This window comes from Helobdella robusta, assembly GCF_000326865.2.
Source record: "Helobdella robusta unplaced genomic scaffold HELROscaffold_11, whole genome shotgun sequence".
Classification (NCBI taxonomy): Eukaryota; Metazoa; Annelida; class Clitellata; order Rhynchobdellida; family Glossiphoniidae; genus Helobdella; species Helobdella robusta.
Genome location: NW_008703617.1, coordinates 4967295 through 4984823, shown reverse-complemented (window position 1 = coordinate 4984823; position 17529 = coordinate 4967295). Strand labels below are relative to the sequence as shown.

At 32.1% G+C, this 17529-nt stretch overlaps 2 protein-coding genes across 2 annotated transcripts; both read left to right on the top strand.

Annotated features, from left to right (window-relative positions):
• Nucleotides 1-1307: 1307 nt before the first annotated feature.
• Nucleotides 1308-4835, top strand: HELRODRAFT_167617 (hypothetical protein; the record flags this gene model as incomplete). The annotated part of the gene is made up of 2 exons (XM_009013107.1): nucleotides 1308-2233; nucleotides 4790-4835. 2 exons carry the CDS (start codon nucleotides 1308-1310, stop codon nucleotides 4833-4835), a joined length of 972 nt encoding a protein of 323 aa, XP_009011355.1.
• Nucleotides 4836-15615: 10780 nt separating this feature from the next.
• HELRODRAFT_135540 (hypothetical protein) lies at nucleotides 15616-16197 on the top strand (the record flags this gene model as incomplete). The annotated part of the gene is made up of 1 exon (XM_009013106.1): nucleotides 15616-16197. A coding segment is annotated over one exon (582 nt), but the record flags the coding sequence as incomplete, so codon positions are not given.
• Nucleotides 16198-17529: the final 1332 nt, after the last annotated feature.

Here is a 17529-nt window from a genome sequence, read left to right as displayed (position 1 = left end):
ACGTTACAACAACATCATCACATTACAACAACATCATCACGTTACAACAACATCATCACATTACAACAACATCATCACATTACAACAACTTCATCACGTTACAACAACCGTTGTGTTGAACCTAAGAAATTGACCTTTAAACTTTAACCTTTTTTAAAACCTCATGTAATCTTCAACCAGAAAATAATTTTTTTTAACTAAGATGTTAAATCATATTTATGAATAATTGAAGATTATCTTTATGCGAACCACAGAAAATCATAAAATTAATTAGATTAACTTTTATGGTAATAAGATAGTACAATGTAGACAAACTTCAGCTTGCATAGTAACATGACGTGAGATTCATCTGCACAAACTTCTGAATTATTTTGATGGCAACTTGTGTTTCTCGAGTACTTTCAAGTAGGCAAATCATTTATTATTATTATTTATTACTATTAATTATTATTATTTATTACTATTAATTATTATTATATTTTTTTAACTAATAAATAAATTAGGAAATAAATTAACTAAATAAATTATTTACTAATATATTTTTATAATTAACCATAAAAGGCATTTTAGTGTGAACATTGAATTCCAGCAAAATTATACCATACACATATTTTATTTTATATAAAATCACCATCAACATGGAACATCGTCCGTCAACAACCATCAAATGAAATGTTTAAGAAGTGATTCAAACAGCTGGCCGTGCTGACATTTGGTTATCCGGGCACAAATTATATTATTATTATTATTATTACTATTATGAAAACATGAGAGTCGAATTTTCGCGGCTCACTGTTTTAAGAGTAATATTCATGTTTTTAGAACGTTTTAAAGTACAAAGTTTGTTATTTTAGATAGGAAATGTTATTTTCTGCATAAACTGGATTAAATTTAATCTTAAATTCGAAATTTTGCTTAATTTTACAAGTGTTCAAAGTTTAATTCGTTTTTTAATAATGGCTGTCAAAACTAAATGCCCGCATTGTTTAAAAGACTTTATTTGTATCAATAAACACCTGTGGCGGTGCACAAAGTTATCTATACAATCTAATATTAACGCTAATAACATAACGAATGATAATATTTCAAATTCAGTAAATATCCAAGAAAATAATCTGAACTCTTTAATTGATAATAATTTACCTGTCAATTCGGATAATTTGTATAATTTACCTGCCAATTCGGATAACAGGAATAATTTACTGAAAAATTTAAATAGTTTGTCTGAAAATTCGAATAATTCAGATAGTTTAATAAAGTGGAAAGTTTTGTAAAGGACGGAAAGGATTAATAATGCATAAAAGATCATGCCAAACGTCCAAGCTTCTGTATTTTCATCCAGTGGTCGACAAAGAGTCTGCCTCGACGACTGCAACGCTCAACAACGCTCAAAATCGCCATCGACTTCGACAACAGAAGATGCTTTCACAACTACAACTTTAAACAGCGTTCGTCTACCAATGCCGCCATCGTCGTCGTCAGGTGTGGCCACTTCCTCAATTACAGAACTCAACAAAGTCCACCGGTCGCCACCGCCGTTGTCACCCACTGAGGCTACTTCTGAGTTTAAGCAAATCAACATCATACAACAACCAACACAGTCGTCGTCGCCAATGAAGGCCCACACTGCTCCATCCGCCAGACCCCTGCCAGGTATAAAACTTCCCCGTACAAGACGAGATTGGGAAGAGGCAAACGCATATTTCCATGCTGAGTTAAATTCATGGGGAGACGTCGATGATAATGACAAGTTTGCTTATCAGCTCAACAATTTAATTTACAAATATTTTGAAAAATCTCATGGTACCATTAATAAAAGAATAACAATAGACCAAAACCGTTCAATTAACCAACTGAAAAAAGATTTGGCCAAACTAAAAAAAATTGTAAAAAACAATAACAGCCAACAAATCAAAAAAGAAATTATCTCAACAAGTAAACTAATTAGAACAAAATTGAGATACAAAAAGGCTGACCGCAAGAACGATATTGCGCAACAACTAAAAAACAATTTCTGGAAAACGTGCCAAAATATTTTTTTGCCAACGAAACAAGTGTCACCACTGTTCGATGTAGACACTGGATATACGTATTTCAAATCCTCAGCTAAAAACAGTGGCAACAACACTTTTCATAAACCAGATTGGATACATTCTCTACAAATTCCATCACAAAATTGCAACAGTGATCCACCAAGTTACAACGAAATGGTTTCGGCCATACATAAAATAAAGTTCAAATCCTCGCCATGCCCTCTAGACCAAATTTCAATAATAGTATTTAAAAGATGTCCAATACTAAGAACATTTTTACACAAATTGATAATAAAATGCTGGTCAATTTCATCCATTCCAACATGTTGGCGTAAAGGTTTAACAATATTAATTTACAAAAAAGGAGACGCCAAAGACCCTGCAAACTTCCGGCCTATTACACTGCAGCCAATACCCTACAAAGTATTTTCTGCTGTCATCAAAAATAGACTATATCAATTTTTAGAAAGTAATAAATACCTCAATAAAAATATTCAAAAAGGATTCTATCCGTCGATTGATGGACTCACAGATCATACACAAATGCTTACCCATCTATTAAATGACGCTAAAAGACACCAAAGGACAATCATCGTAACATTACTAGATTTACGCAACGCCTTTGGTGAGGTAAGCCATGGATTGATTGAGTTAATGCTCATCCATCAGCACGTTCCACCTCCAATATCTAATTTGATACGTTCAATCTACTCTGATTACTCAATAATCGTATCAATCAATGGTAGTCTAACCCCTGCAATTCGAATCAGGAAAGGTGTACTACAAGGGGATCCATGTTCTTCGATCCTCTTCAATATGTGTTTTAATCCGCTGATGAAAATTTTGGAAGAAAGCGAGTATCGTCAATGCGGCTACATTTGGGGTCCTTCGGCTGAACTTAAATCCAGATCCTGGCTACAATTTGCTGACGATTCGGCAATCATTGCACACAGCACGGAAGGAGCGCAAACATTGATCAATCTAAATCAAGCATGGTGCAAGTGGTCGGGAATGGAAATGAGGATCGACAAATGTATTACGTTCGGGATGAGGAAAAAAGATGGCAATTATGAACAATTTATGCCAAGACCGAGTATAGATAACATTACAATCCCGCAGGTGGCCGCTGGTGATGGTTTTGAATATTTAGGTAAATTCTATGATTTTGGATGCACTAACAATAAGCTAAAAGACAAGCTATGCACCAAACTGTCAAACATGTTGAAAATAATAACAGCGTTAAATGTAAAACCGCAAGAGAAACTTAAAATAGTGAAAACTTATATTCCATGTCAGCTAAAATTCGACCTCCGATCCAGCGACATATCGCTCACTTGGATTGGAAACAACCTTGACAACATGATAACTGAAGCAGTCAGAAACTGGCTCTCAGTTCCGATTAGTGGCTGCGTGGCTGAAATCCTGTCCTTGCCGACTTGGTGGACATAACATAAAGTCTTTGAAAGACTCTGCCGAAGTGATGAGACTAAAGCTACGCAGCTACCTCAAAACAAATGTAAATAAAGAGATCAGATGCCTTTGGCAAGAGTCCAACACCAACCACAGCAAAATAGATAATACGCTGGAAAACGCGGTCTCTCTAAAAGCGGCGGTGGTGGCTGCAGAAAATAGATGCATGGAGATGCAATACAAACATATTGAGGCTCTCCAAAGTCAGGGTGTGATAATCAGATCCATTAAGAAACACATCACGGCCAAACAAATTTGCCGGTGGTCCGAAGCCCTTGACGATCTCCCAGCAGCTTTATACAAATTTGTCAGAAAGTACTTAATACAACAGTTGCCGACCAATGCAAACTTATACAGATGGGGAAAAACAAACAATCAACAATGCCCTCTCTGCAATGTAAGCCAGACCAACAAGCATGTCCTGTCCAACTGTGGATCAGTTTCAGCACTGGCTCGATACACAAAAAGAAATAACAAAATATTGAAGTTGATTGTCAACGCCCTGAGACTAGAGAAGAGGCCCGATTGCGTCATCTATGCGGATGTAAACGTTGAAGAAGTACAACCAATATCAACCATGTTTGAATCGTTACGGCCAGACGTTGCCATCCTATATCGAGACACCATTGAGGTTCTTGAGCTCACGGTATGCCATGTAACGAATTTGGCCAACTCAAGAGAATATAAACTCAACAAATATAAGGACAGACTTATAACCAATCTCAATAATAATTTCAGTCAGTTCAAAATAATTATTAAAACAACTGAGATATCCCCAATGGGTCTCTTTAACAAATTGATGTTGCAATCAATTAACATGTCTTGGTCGGATTCAATCATAAAAACATTGATGGTGGCAGCAATAACCTCATCATATGGCATCTACTGTGAACGTAACAACATGTAACAATCTTTGTGCCTCGTATACTTTTTGTACTTGCCCTACGCAATGAGCGAAAAGTTTTATCACTAACAGCAACAACTTTTTCTATTTTAATTTTATTTTATTTAATCTCCATATACTACTTAATATCATATAATTTCGTGTATTGCTAAACTAATTAAACTAAATTCTCATGTTAACATTCATTAATTATTCTTTGGAAATTTGGATTTTACAATGAAATAAAAGGCTGTTTACATTATATAGAGACAAGGTTCAGACTGTATAAAATATATTATTGTCTTTTTATTAACTTTATTGCAACTCTATGCTTACCATAAAATTTGATTGATAACGCCAAAATAATAAGAATGATTGAACCCCAATTGAACAATTAAACCAGCCCCTCTAGAATGTACTCACTTGCAGTGACGAGCATTTTAGATTAAATAGGATTTATAATTATTTCATTATTAATATTTGGTATTCGGAGTTAGAAAATAAAAGGATGTTCCCATTATTATTATTATTATTATCATCATCATTATTATTATTATTATTATTATTATTATTATTATTATTCACATCATCACTGTTTTGCATATGTTTGTGGAAGTAGTTGTAATTCTTGGTAACGGTCTGAAAAAAAAGAATTGAAATATAAGGTTGAATGAACCTCGTACTGAGATATTCCTGCCTACTTCCCTTCTCTCTCTTAAAAACCCAACAACATTTTTTTTTATTCAACAGTTAAAATTTATTTTCCTATCCAAAAAATTTCATTTAACAATTTCGTTTTATAAATTGTATAAAAATTTTAAAAATTTTTCCTGTGGTGAGCACACAATTCATGATATATTCACCTGATGGATATCATCTTACGTCATCATCGAATATAAAGGTTCCCAAATTCGTTCTGAAAATGTGCACATAAAAGAATTTATCCCCCTGGAACCGCTAATGGAAAAAGTTTGGTTCAATGTGCTGAACATCATGTTATCTCATTTCTACAGCTGTCTGTCTACGTTATCAACGTTTTAAGTTCGTTGTTTGTTGTTCGTTGGTTGCTGTTCGTAGTTTGCTGTTCGTTGTTTGCTGTTCGTAGTTTGCTGTTCGTAGTTTGCTGTTCGTTGTTTGTTGTTCGATGTTTGTTGTTCGTTGTTTGTTGTTTGTTCATTTGATTACGAGCGCTGTGGTCTATGTTGCCAATTCACTGTAAAGTTTCAACCGTCTATGTGAAAATTCAACGTGTAATGTTTTATTAACTCCTAATTAGTTAATCGATTATCGCATTTGGATGCAAATTCTTACTTTGAAATTTCATTCCTTCAACTGAGATGCTAACATCAAAAATTCACAGCCTCCTCCATGCAGAGAGTCATCGGATGTTACGCTGATGGCTTTATCGTTAGAACTGTTGACCGTTAATGAAATATTTTGGTTTAAAATTATAACCGGTATTAAACTGTTCATCACGAATATTCAGCTGCTACTATTAATAAGTTATTTTTTTCAAAAGTTAATTAAGAATTTATTTTTGTGAACAGCAATTAAAATGCATGAATTCTTTCGCGCTTATAAAGGCTTAATTTTCAAACTGTACACGAAAGCAGTTTGAAGTTTCATCAGCAGTTTGAGTGTTCTGTGTTTATGACTTGTTTCTATTTCCAAGTTAATAGAGTGTCGTGAAAAAGTAAATTTTAGAATTGATCAAAATTATAAAACAAAAAATTTTAAAAAGTAAGAAAAAAAGGAGGACCATTTTGCAAATTGATCCATAAAAAGAAGTGAAAATTATGAAAAGTTGAAATAAAAACTCATCTGCCAAAACAAAAAATTTTTCCTGCTTGTATATATCGAACTAACATGTTTTTATTTTTTATTTCTGTTCTGTTAACTTTGCTTTAAATTTTTGTTGAGCAGCGAATGTTTGTTTAGTAAACATACCAGGAGACCGATGATGCATTTAAATGAGGCACTGAAATATTTCACCTTCATTAAACTGACTCATTTGCGACTTTCTGGACCGCAACACGCACACAACACACACAAACAGCATGTAAGCAACATCCATGCAACATGTAAGCAACGTCCATGCAACATCCATGCAACATTCACGCAACATCTATGCAACATGTAAGCAACATCCATGCAACATCCATGCAACATTCACGCAACATCTATGCAACATGTAAGCAACATCCATGCAACATGTAAGCAACATGTACGCAACATTCATGCAACATGTAAGCAACATCCATGCAACATGTACGCAACATTCATGCAACATTCATGCAACATCCATGCAACCTCCATGCAACATCTATGCAACATGTACGCAACATTCATGCAACATTCATGCAACATCCATGTATCTATGCAGTCGTTACAGTTAATCTACGTAGATTCTACGTTGTATTGTACTAACTAAACCACTTCAACGTTCTTCGCTGTACAATATTTGATCCGCAACGAAGATGCATTCTTCGCAATCAACGAAGGAACACTCGACTCAAGTAATCTAGATAGCAACGACAACTAAATATGCCCCACTGGTGCACATAATAGGCCAACTTGAGAGTTGAACAATTTTTCAAAACATTTAACTTTGCAATCTTGTAGGTTTCGTAGCGTTCGAACGAGGTCACCAATCCTATCTGCTTGTTTGTTAATGCCCAGTTTTGCAATTAATGGTCATTTAGTAATAAAAAATCATTTCGTAGTAGATGATTACTTCGTAATAAACGACCATTTCGTAGCAGATGACCACTTTGTAATAAATGGTCATTTCATAATAACTCGTAGTAGATGATTACTTCGTAGTAGATGAATACGCGGTAATAAATGACAATTTCTGGCAGTAGAGAAACGTTTGTAATTTTTGCGATAATCATATGCTACTAAAAAAAATTCACCTACATCAAATTTAAAAACAGAACGTGAAACTTCAACAACACGTTGACAAAATTCAAAATGTTAATAAAATAACGAGCAATAATATAACGCTCAGAGTTTGAGACTATTTGTCTAAACAACAACAAAAACCACCACCACAACAACAAAAACATTAATAATATTACTATATTTAGAATTCTAACGAACAATCTTTATAATTACAAAGTATATGAAGAGGGCATGTAAATAAATATGGATAGAAATGATGAGATCATCCTGTTACAACGTAATGACATCCGGCTCACATCAAACTCAACAATTCACTGAAATATTACACCTTATTTTTATCCATAGAAATGTCATTCCGAGAAGAAATTTTTCAAGCTTTGAATCTAAAATGACCTCGAAAATTTTTTTTAAGAATGTGAAAACAGCGGGGCTATTTATTACATTTTGTGTTTCGTATTCCGGGAAATCTTTCACCCAACACAATTTTCAAATAACTGTAAAATATTATCAACCCGTTATTTTATTTATTTTATTTTTTTAAACGGCTTTGGTAGAATTAGCTTGATTGTTTAAAATGATTTGATAAAATTATTTTCAAAGACAATTTATTTTCCCATGAACAACCTATGCTAAACAACCCAATGTTACATAATAGACATTTTTTAAGTTTTTTTTAGGAGTTAAATATAACAAGAAATCAAAACACATGAAGTGGGTATAAAAAATTGTTTCATGTTTCAGTTGGATTTTATTTATTAATTAAAATATAAGAAAATTAGTTATTAACTTTTGTCCAATTTTGTAATGATTTCTGGTAACCTAGAAACAAGTTAACAATCGCCGCAAAATTTATTTTAGTTGAAAAAGTAGTTTTTTGAAGCAATAAATACCGATTAGCTCTTTCACCTCAATTATCGTTAAATGCAATTTTCAGATTTTTAACTAATTTTCTTTTCAACGGGTAATCAATGCTGGGTAAGATAAAAACAGCGAAATGTTGGAGATGAAATCCAGTTGAAGAAAAAAAAAACATAAAGCAAGAGATTCAATGAGGCAACAGATGATGATGAACAAATGCTCTTTGATAAGGATTAGTGCAGGCTTGCTAATAATTGAATATTTTATTTCTAACCAACTGATACAACGAGAAATATAATAGGTTTAAAAAAGACAAACGTGTGCGTGTGTTTGTATGTGTGTGTGTATGTGTGTTTGAGGTGTCACATTTTAAGAAATTACACAAGTTAATAAATAGAATAAAGAAATATATATATATATAAATAGATAAATATATTAAGAAAGGATAAGTTATTATAATTACTTATTTCTCCTAGAATAAATGTTCCATGTGTATGTTATATTTTAAAACAGATTTTAAAAAAGATGAAATTTCTAAATTTAGGAAAACCGTGAGAAAAGAGATGATATTTGATTTCAAGCACCTCCTCAAAATCAGTCAGATCAGCAATTAAAAATAAATTTTTGTGAAAATTTGTGTTATCAACAAAAACAGATGATGATTTTTTGTTGAAAAAATTGTTTACCACCATTCTATTTAAACATGAAACAAAATTTAAATTAGATAATTACATTTTTCATTTAGAATTTTTATCCTTTCGAAGAAACAAATTATTAAAACTTGTGCTGCATATAAGAAAATTATTCATAGCTCAAACTTTTTTCTGAATTTATATAATTCAATTTGTTAATAATAATCTAAATAACGGTTGTAATAAATTAATTTTCTTTAATTTTTTTTGTGAAAAGTCGAATTTTTCTTACAAAAAAACGATTCATTATTTGAAAACTAAATTTTTAGCCTAAATTTTGAAATCAATCCTAAGAAAAACAACAAAGTTAAAATTTATCTAAATTTTGCGAATGAATTCAACTTGGAAACTACATTTTTATATTTTCATTTGTTTCACTTTGACTGATGACAATTCCACGACGCAATTAAATTCCAAAATAAAATTTTGGAAATGTATTTTTTTCCTCGTTCCGTAAGTTGCATAAGTTAACTGTTCATCAATGTAAGTTGTTTGAAAAGTAATAATGGATAGTATCCATTAAATAAAATTTTTTTTTAATTTGAAAAATTTTTACTTCATATAATTAAGATTTTTCCAAATTAAACAATGAGAAATAAAAACCAAAAACAATAATTTTTCGAAAATTGAAACATAAGCAAGAAAATAATCATCACATTCAACTTTAGAAAATCACCTGCTCTGGATACGCTGCTGGCTATAAATATTCACTTTTTGGATAAATATTTATCACATAAATTTTGGATGAAAAATATCAAATAAACAAACAAATGAACGAACGATTGGACAAACGAACAAACAAAAAGACAACAAATTAACAAACGAACTAACGGACAAACGAACGAACAAATATATACAAACAAAAATTTATCTTTGTTCACTGTTCATCAATGTACATAGGGTTTAATGCAGCATGCAGACTGAGCCAGTGACGTCAACAAAACGAAACGGGAAACATGAAAAATTTGAAAATCGTTTCAAGGCATCAAGGTTTCAAATCGTGAGAAACATGCGAATCTATGTAATGCAGATGGAAAAATCTGATGTAGTGATCTGACTGATGATAGGTGCATGATGGGTACAGTGGCGGATCCAAAAGGGGTTGGGAGGGGACTGTTCCTCCCGTATTGAGCAGTTTTATTTTACTGAAAGTCAGAAATAGGAGCGTTTCGTGTGTAAAAATGACCAAAAAACTGAACGTGATAGGTAGTGAAAAGGTCGTCAAGCACACTACCACAAATCTTGCTCTTCCCCTGAAAATTTTGGCCCCCATCGTGAAAATTTGAACACTTTCATATGTTTTAGTCCCCCCCCCCTCGTCAAAGTTGCCTAGATCGGCCGCTGGATAGGAACATGCTCCAGTGGGTGTTTGTGACAAACTGATTGGCGAAATATAATGGGAGCATAATGGAACATTAACAAGTAAAAGTATCAATAAATAGTAAAAATATTTATTAATTTTATATCCATCCACGTTCATTAATTAATTAATTAATTAATTCATTCATTCATTCATTCATTCATTCATTCATTCATTCATCCATCCATCCATCCATCCATCCATCCATCCATCCATTCATTCATTCATTCATTCATTCATTCATCCATCCATCCATCCATTCATTCATTCATTCATTCATTCATTTTACAACATCAACGATGATGACTTTAATTATTGCGTATTTAATGAAATGTCACACTTCATTAGCTCTGCTGATGCATCAGTTTCACATTCAGCAGCGTCTGATGTGCGTGCTGATGTATGCATTCCTCTCTGATTCATTTATCTCCTGGAGGCATATTTCATTCTCCTCTTTTACTTTTTTATGCAGTTGTTTTGTAACCATAATCTTTTTTTTCCATATTTTTAACTTTTTAAAAATTTCATTTCATTTTTTTACCCACTGCTTGTTAATCCAGAGCTGAGATTGAGAGCTGGCCTCTTTTCATTTTTTTCGCAATTTTATAAATGTCAAACAGCATCATGAAAATTTTTTGATAAATTTTTGTTGTTATTGTAATATTTTTTTTATTACGTAACATCCTGTCGTCAAATATTGTCCAATTAAGCGAAGATTAACCTGGAAGGTGCTTCCATAAGCTCCTTTCGGTCAAAAGTACATGCCTATATCATCGCATTCCGACATCATGAAGTTTTCTTTTCATCATTTTTTAATTTAAATTTTTTTTTATTTGATACATTTTAGTTTTAATTTGATTTCACAAAAGATTGAACATTTTACGCATTTTTATTTGATTTTAAATTGATTTTATTTGATTTTAAATTGAAATTTTGAAGATAATTGTTGTTACTATGTTTCATTGCAGGCGAAACAGATGGGATTGATCTTTTTTTTGTCTTTATCCTTTTCAGACGACGTACACATGTTTTTATGTACACGCGCAAGCACCGCATCATACACGCTGTGTATATGATAGCCATTGAGATGTTTGACTCAGTGCGCATTTGAACCACTGAGCTATCTCGCCGGCCATTCACAATGTTGTGGTCAGCATTGATTTCACTTTTTCATGAGTGACATTATAAATAGTCGTATGAGTTTTATGAAAGATTGAAGATCTTGATTTTATTGAGTAAATTTTCTCGTCCCGTTCGATCAAAGTCCAACTCACTGATGATCCAGCGTTGTTCTAATGAGTCTAGAGAACATTCAAGTTTTTATAAAAATGATGACAAACCTTTAAAATAATTTGTAATTGTGAGTACATGTGCCTGTGTACGTATATATTATCATATTTAAATATTGCATATTTATGTTTTAATTTTCACTGAATGTATATTATTAATGATTGAGCAGGATTATTAGCAGCTTGCAATCAGTAGCATGTTAGATAAATATACAGCAGAGAGGACATCTGACGAACACTCTCTCAAAATATGAAACAAATTTATCAACCAAATTTGAAAATAATCTCAAAGTTAATTGATGATACATTAAAAACATAATGAATGCTATTTAAACGTAACGTTACAGTTCATTAAGAATTGTACTTATTCCCAAAACGTGATTTCCATCATTCAAACCATCGCTCCTAACTTTAAAATTTTGAGGTCTGTGTACTACTAATATTCATACTACTTTAATTAATTTTTCATGGACAAACTGAACATTCGACAAACAGGCAAAAATGAAATGTTCCAACAATGTGCGTCAATAATAATAGTCGAGGTTCACTTTGCATTCGGCAGTGACAGTCAGTATTGTATCTAACATGGATTGCTCTGTGGCCGTAGTAGTTTATAAAAAAAATCTTCTGATCTACAATTTATATTCCAATTAAGATTTATTTAATGTAAAATTCAAAGGTTTTTTTTCTATTAGTTCGTTAAACACTCGACTAAAAATTCAATTCACTATTTTAGAAATTGTATGAAAATTTAACTGCTGACAAAAATCAAAGTTTAAATATGTTTACAGTTGAAAAAGTGCACTTTAAAATTTAAAACTATAAACATTGAATAAAGATATTAAAAAAGCCAGTTAACTTTAATTGAAATGAATGTTTTCAAGAACCAACATTTAGCAATTTTTTGGCACCAATCACTGCAAAATAGGTTGTCTAACAAACATAGCGAGATAGACGTATGCTGTATATATCGAACGAACGAATGAATGAATGAATGATGCATTTATTAACGTGCATCTAGCATGCAGTTTCTTTTGTTTACAAATTAATTTAGAGGTGATTCACCTACGATGAACCCTGTTTCTAACTGGCTTAACAAGTTCACTTAAAAAAACAGCCGTGTTATAGTAGTCTAACGCTAAAAGATTTTGACTGAACTTTGAAGGGCTTTAAATCTTAAGGAGTATAAATGGAAGATCATTTCGTTTCAAGTTCGGGGTGAAATTGAAAGTGAATCCTGCTTGGCTTTGTGTTTTTTCTCCAATCTGATTCTATTTATTTTTTTTACATTCATTAAATATTTAGGTTGCTAATAATGCAGTGATAATTTTCATTTTCACTTACAAACTCCACGCGGTGTGTACATGAAACGTGTTGGAATCGAAACAACAGGCGTAGAAAAATTTCTAAATACATGGAGTCAAAGTGTTAAAATTTTCCAACTACTCCCACTAACAATTCCATAATTCCATTGTTGATGCTAATTACTAAACCAATTGCGTTATTTACGATACGATATTTTATTATTTGCTCCCAAACAAAATTAAGAAGACTATGTTGAAGTTATCGAGTAACCTAAAGACTATAGCCACATTGTAAAATGTTAACAGAGTAATCAAATATAACATTGACCAAACGAAATCAAATGCGTTATCACTAATAACAACACAACCAAAAGAAAAACATCTAACTGTTACTACCACTATTAAGTAACTAAAACTATTCCTAATGCGAACTACTGCTGGCGATACTTAATAATTGTAATGCTAAAGCTACTAGATTGTTATTAATGTTGCTATAAACAATACTTGCCACTAATGTCTCGGCTCCGCGAAGCATCTAATTACGTTTTCGATAATAAAGTGGTTGTTTCTATTTTGATGCAGCGACTTCGGATGTTGTTTATGTGGCGGGCGTCGATCAGAACAAACAACAGACGCTGGCTGCTAATGATCGCCACACGTTCGCGTCATTTTTCAGAAATTTTTTTTTTTCATTATCGCCGTACAGCAGATTTTATTTATGCTGTTGAAATGTGAAAGGATAAAGGCTTCGTGGAGATTGTTTGTGGAGGCAGGAGACTGTGGAGATGATGAGGCTGACGTGATGCGATGTAATTCAAAACAAGAAAACAAACGTGAGTAATAGAAAGATGTAGAAATCATTTGTCAATCAAAAAAAATAAAAATTCGTTCAATCGATTTAAATAGGATTTAAAAGCTGTTTACTGCTATTTTTATAAAAATCTAAAAAAATATCTAAAAATTAATGAAATATAACCTCAACTTATAATTTTGGCTAAACTACCAGTTTAAATTTTTAAAGTTTTATTAATCAGAATTTATTTAACAAAATTTTAAAACTACACCAGTTACTTTAAAACATATTTCCGAAATGACGAAACATCATTGAAAACTATAAAAATGTTTCTATAAACAAGAGCAAGGGGAGAGTTTGTATGCAAGATTTTATTGTAATATAAACACGTTACTGTTCCGAGGCATGGCGTGACACGAGGTTGAATGACACGCGCAACATTTAATTAGAGACTGCTGGCTGAGGTTTTTCTTATAATGTTGCTTTTAATTAGGTTATTTGATGTGCGCTTCTAAAAAGGATAGTAAATAACAAGAAACTGTCAACCTAGGAAGATTAAATATTGTATAAACTTTAAAAACTGCTTAACAAGCCGTGACATCTCAGCATACGAGACATTTCCTCATTGTTGCAACATTTCATCATTATAGAAATTCATCATTGTAGTACTTCATCACCGTAACATTTCGTCATTGCATAAAGTGCATTTAAACAGTAAATTAACTTTTTACTTTTAAATTAAAAAATAATTGTCTTGACTAATTACCATAGCTAAGAATGGGGCACTGCTGCTGTGCACCGAGGGTATATCAAATCATAATCTGATAAGAGATTTCTTAGCAAGGCCAGTAATTCTATGATCTTAAGATCTCATAAAATCTTGTGATCTTAAGATCACATTAGTGATAGAATGTAATGATCGTGAAATACTGTAATGATGAATTGCTATAATGATGAAATGGGCAATGATGAAATACCTCGTATGATGAGGTGTCTGGTCCCCGATATAATAATAACTTGTAGCTATGTAGAGCCCATCAACAATTAGGCAAATGCGTAGACCTGTATGTTTGCAGCCCCAACATTCAGACACAGATTAAAATGTCTCGAAAGCATTTTTTTCAATTTTCAGCCACACCAATAAATTTTTTTCATATTTGATTCAGCTCGTCAGTTTGCAAATAATAACGGCAAAAATTTTGATATTTTGATAAAAACTGTTACAAAAACTGCTCAAAAAGTTTCTTTAATTACGTTCTAACAAATTTAAGATTTTAATAATAACTATAAAGAGTCATTTGAGTAGCACCTTGTCCATAGCGCCGAAGAGAGGCTCGCAATCCAAATTGGATCGAAAACAATTTACTTAGTTATGTGTAAATGTACAAAACGACCCCGAAACATACGCACAGCAGGCTGGTTAGTAACTTTTTGTGGTTCAAACTCAAGCACTGGAACGAAGAAGACAGACCTATGACTTACATAAATTTAATTTACATTTATTATTTGATTTTTTTTATGTTACTATATTCTATGCAGTGCCTTTTTTTATGTGTGATTAAAAAAATGTACGATGTGGATTAGGCTAGCTACTACACAACTTATCGGAAAATAAATTGTAAAACCAGCTGTGTCATGAATTTACAATTAGCGTTAACTTTTGAAAAACTAAAACTTAATTAAAAATAAACAAAAAAATTCAAATATCTGACAAAGTTAATTAGCCCATAAAAATTAAACAACAAAGTCATATTAAAGCGATGTCGTAAATGATTCTTAGTTCATTGTTACAAGGCCCAGCCCTACATAGACTGCTACTATATATATTGGCGTAATCGGGCTTCAAATTGTATTTCGTCATTTAATTCGATCTGTCCACTAGAAAAATTTCTTGTAATTTTATCGTTTCCAAAACATTAATAAACAATCAGTTAATATGAGCAAAATTTCGAGAAACTCAGAAAAACCATTATGTAGGACATCGGCTTTTTCATTTTTTCTGAAAACCAGCAAGGAAGAGAAAATGTAAAATCCTGGTGAACCACTGTCTTCAACGGAGTTTTTCAAGCAGGCTTGTGAAATGTGGAAGAATTTTTCAAAGGAAGACAAGAAGAAATATGAGGAGATGGAAGCCCTGGATTTAGTGAGATACCAGGAGGGTATGGCCAACTATGTACCTACCGGCGGTGAGAAAAGAAAAAGAAATAAAAAAGATTCGAACGTACCGAAAGCCGCGATGTCTGCATATGCATATTTTTCGTTGGAACAACGCCAAAAAATGACAGCAAACTTTCCAGCTATGCCCGCCAGGCAAGTTACTAAGGAACTGGGCGAAAAATGGAAATTGTGCAAAAACAAAACAAAGTATCAAATCATGGCTGCCAAAGATAAGGAAAGGTATGAATCAGAAATAGCTTTATACATTTCAGCGTCTGCTTCGATTGTTAGATCTGTTTGTTCTTCAGCTAAAGAGCCAGCAATTTCAAAAAATTCAACAAAGTCGAAATTTAAGCCTCTTACCAAGAAACGCAAAGTTGAGATAGAGCGTTATAACGATGGTGATAATGATGAGACACCCAAGGAGAAGGTCGAAGATGATGAAGATGGTGAAGTGTGATTGATCTTTAAATTCTTTTATTAATTTAAAAAGACTTACTTTCTGAAAATGGAATCTAATTTTAATCCATGAAGCATGATTTCCATATATTTGACAGCATTTAAACAACAATAGATTTCCATTTTTTTGGTTTTGTTATTTTAGATATTTAATAAAATATTTGACAATAAAATCTTGGTTTTTTAACAACTGATTAGTTTTGTTATTGATGAAATAACCTAAGATCTTAGTTTGTACAAATTGTTACTGAAATGGTCGGAAACAGCGAATCCTTTGCGATAGAAATATACAGTTTTCTTTCTGATGAAGTTGTTCTGTGGCATCTCATTACTATTTCAAAAAATAAAATCATTGTTTGACAAAATAGATTTCTCTTTGTAACAAACTCATGTATTTATTTTTTTAAAAATATGTTCACACTGAAATAACAAAATATAAACATCTCTCCTCGGATCAAATTAGCGTACCAAACATCAAAATTTCTTAGCAATATCGGAGGACCATCGTCAAAAAATATAATGCTGCGTTAGTTTAATAGATTTATATTAATGAGAACGTTTAGAAAAGTAAAGTTTTTACTTAACATTCAAATGCTGAGTTTGGAAACTTCAAACAAGAAATAATTTTAATTCAAAATAGTAAACAATTGAAACATTGAATTATAAAAAGCAATTCGAATAACGATATCAATCGAATGAAACAAATTATAAACATATTAGAGTTTCAATTTCATCATGCATTTTGGAAAAACCACAAATTTTGTCATATAGCCTACAGTTAGTTTTTATTTAAAATTAACTTCGTTATAAAAGTAAACCTTTATGTAAAAAATTATCATCAGTAATCGTATTAAATTTCGACAATGAAGTCTGATGTTGCATGCCACTAGTCTGGTTTTTCAAGTCAACTGAAATCAATCAAAAAGAAGCTGAGCTTTTGCACTTGATGTTCGTCTCGCTTACGAATCTCAAAAATTTTTAAGTTTTCATGTATTCAACATTTATGAGCAGTTACATAGAAAATTTAATTTACGCTTAATATTTGACTTTTTGTGTAATTACATACTTGTTGTAAATTTTTTATAAGTGGGTACCGTTTAAACGAAAAGATTTTTTAGGGCCAAACTTTGTATGCTGTCGGTGAATCAGAAACAAGACGGTAAACAATGCAGAGGACAGTGAGCAGGCTTTTACAACTTTCCTCGCATTCCTTCTTCATTTCAGTGGCTAAGCTAGCAAAAGATGAAGTTGGATAAAAATAGTGCCGAAATAGGCAAACGGTTTTATTAGAAATAAGGTCGTTGACAAAAAAGTCAGGTGTGTTATT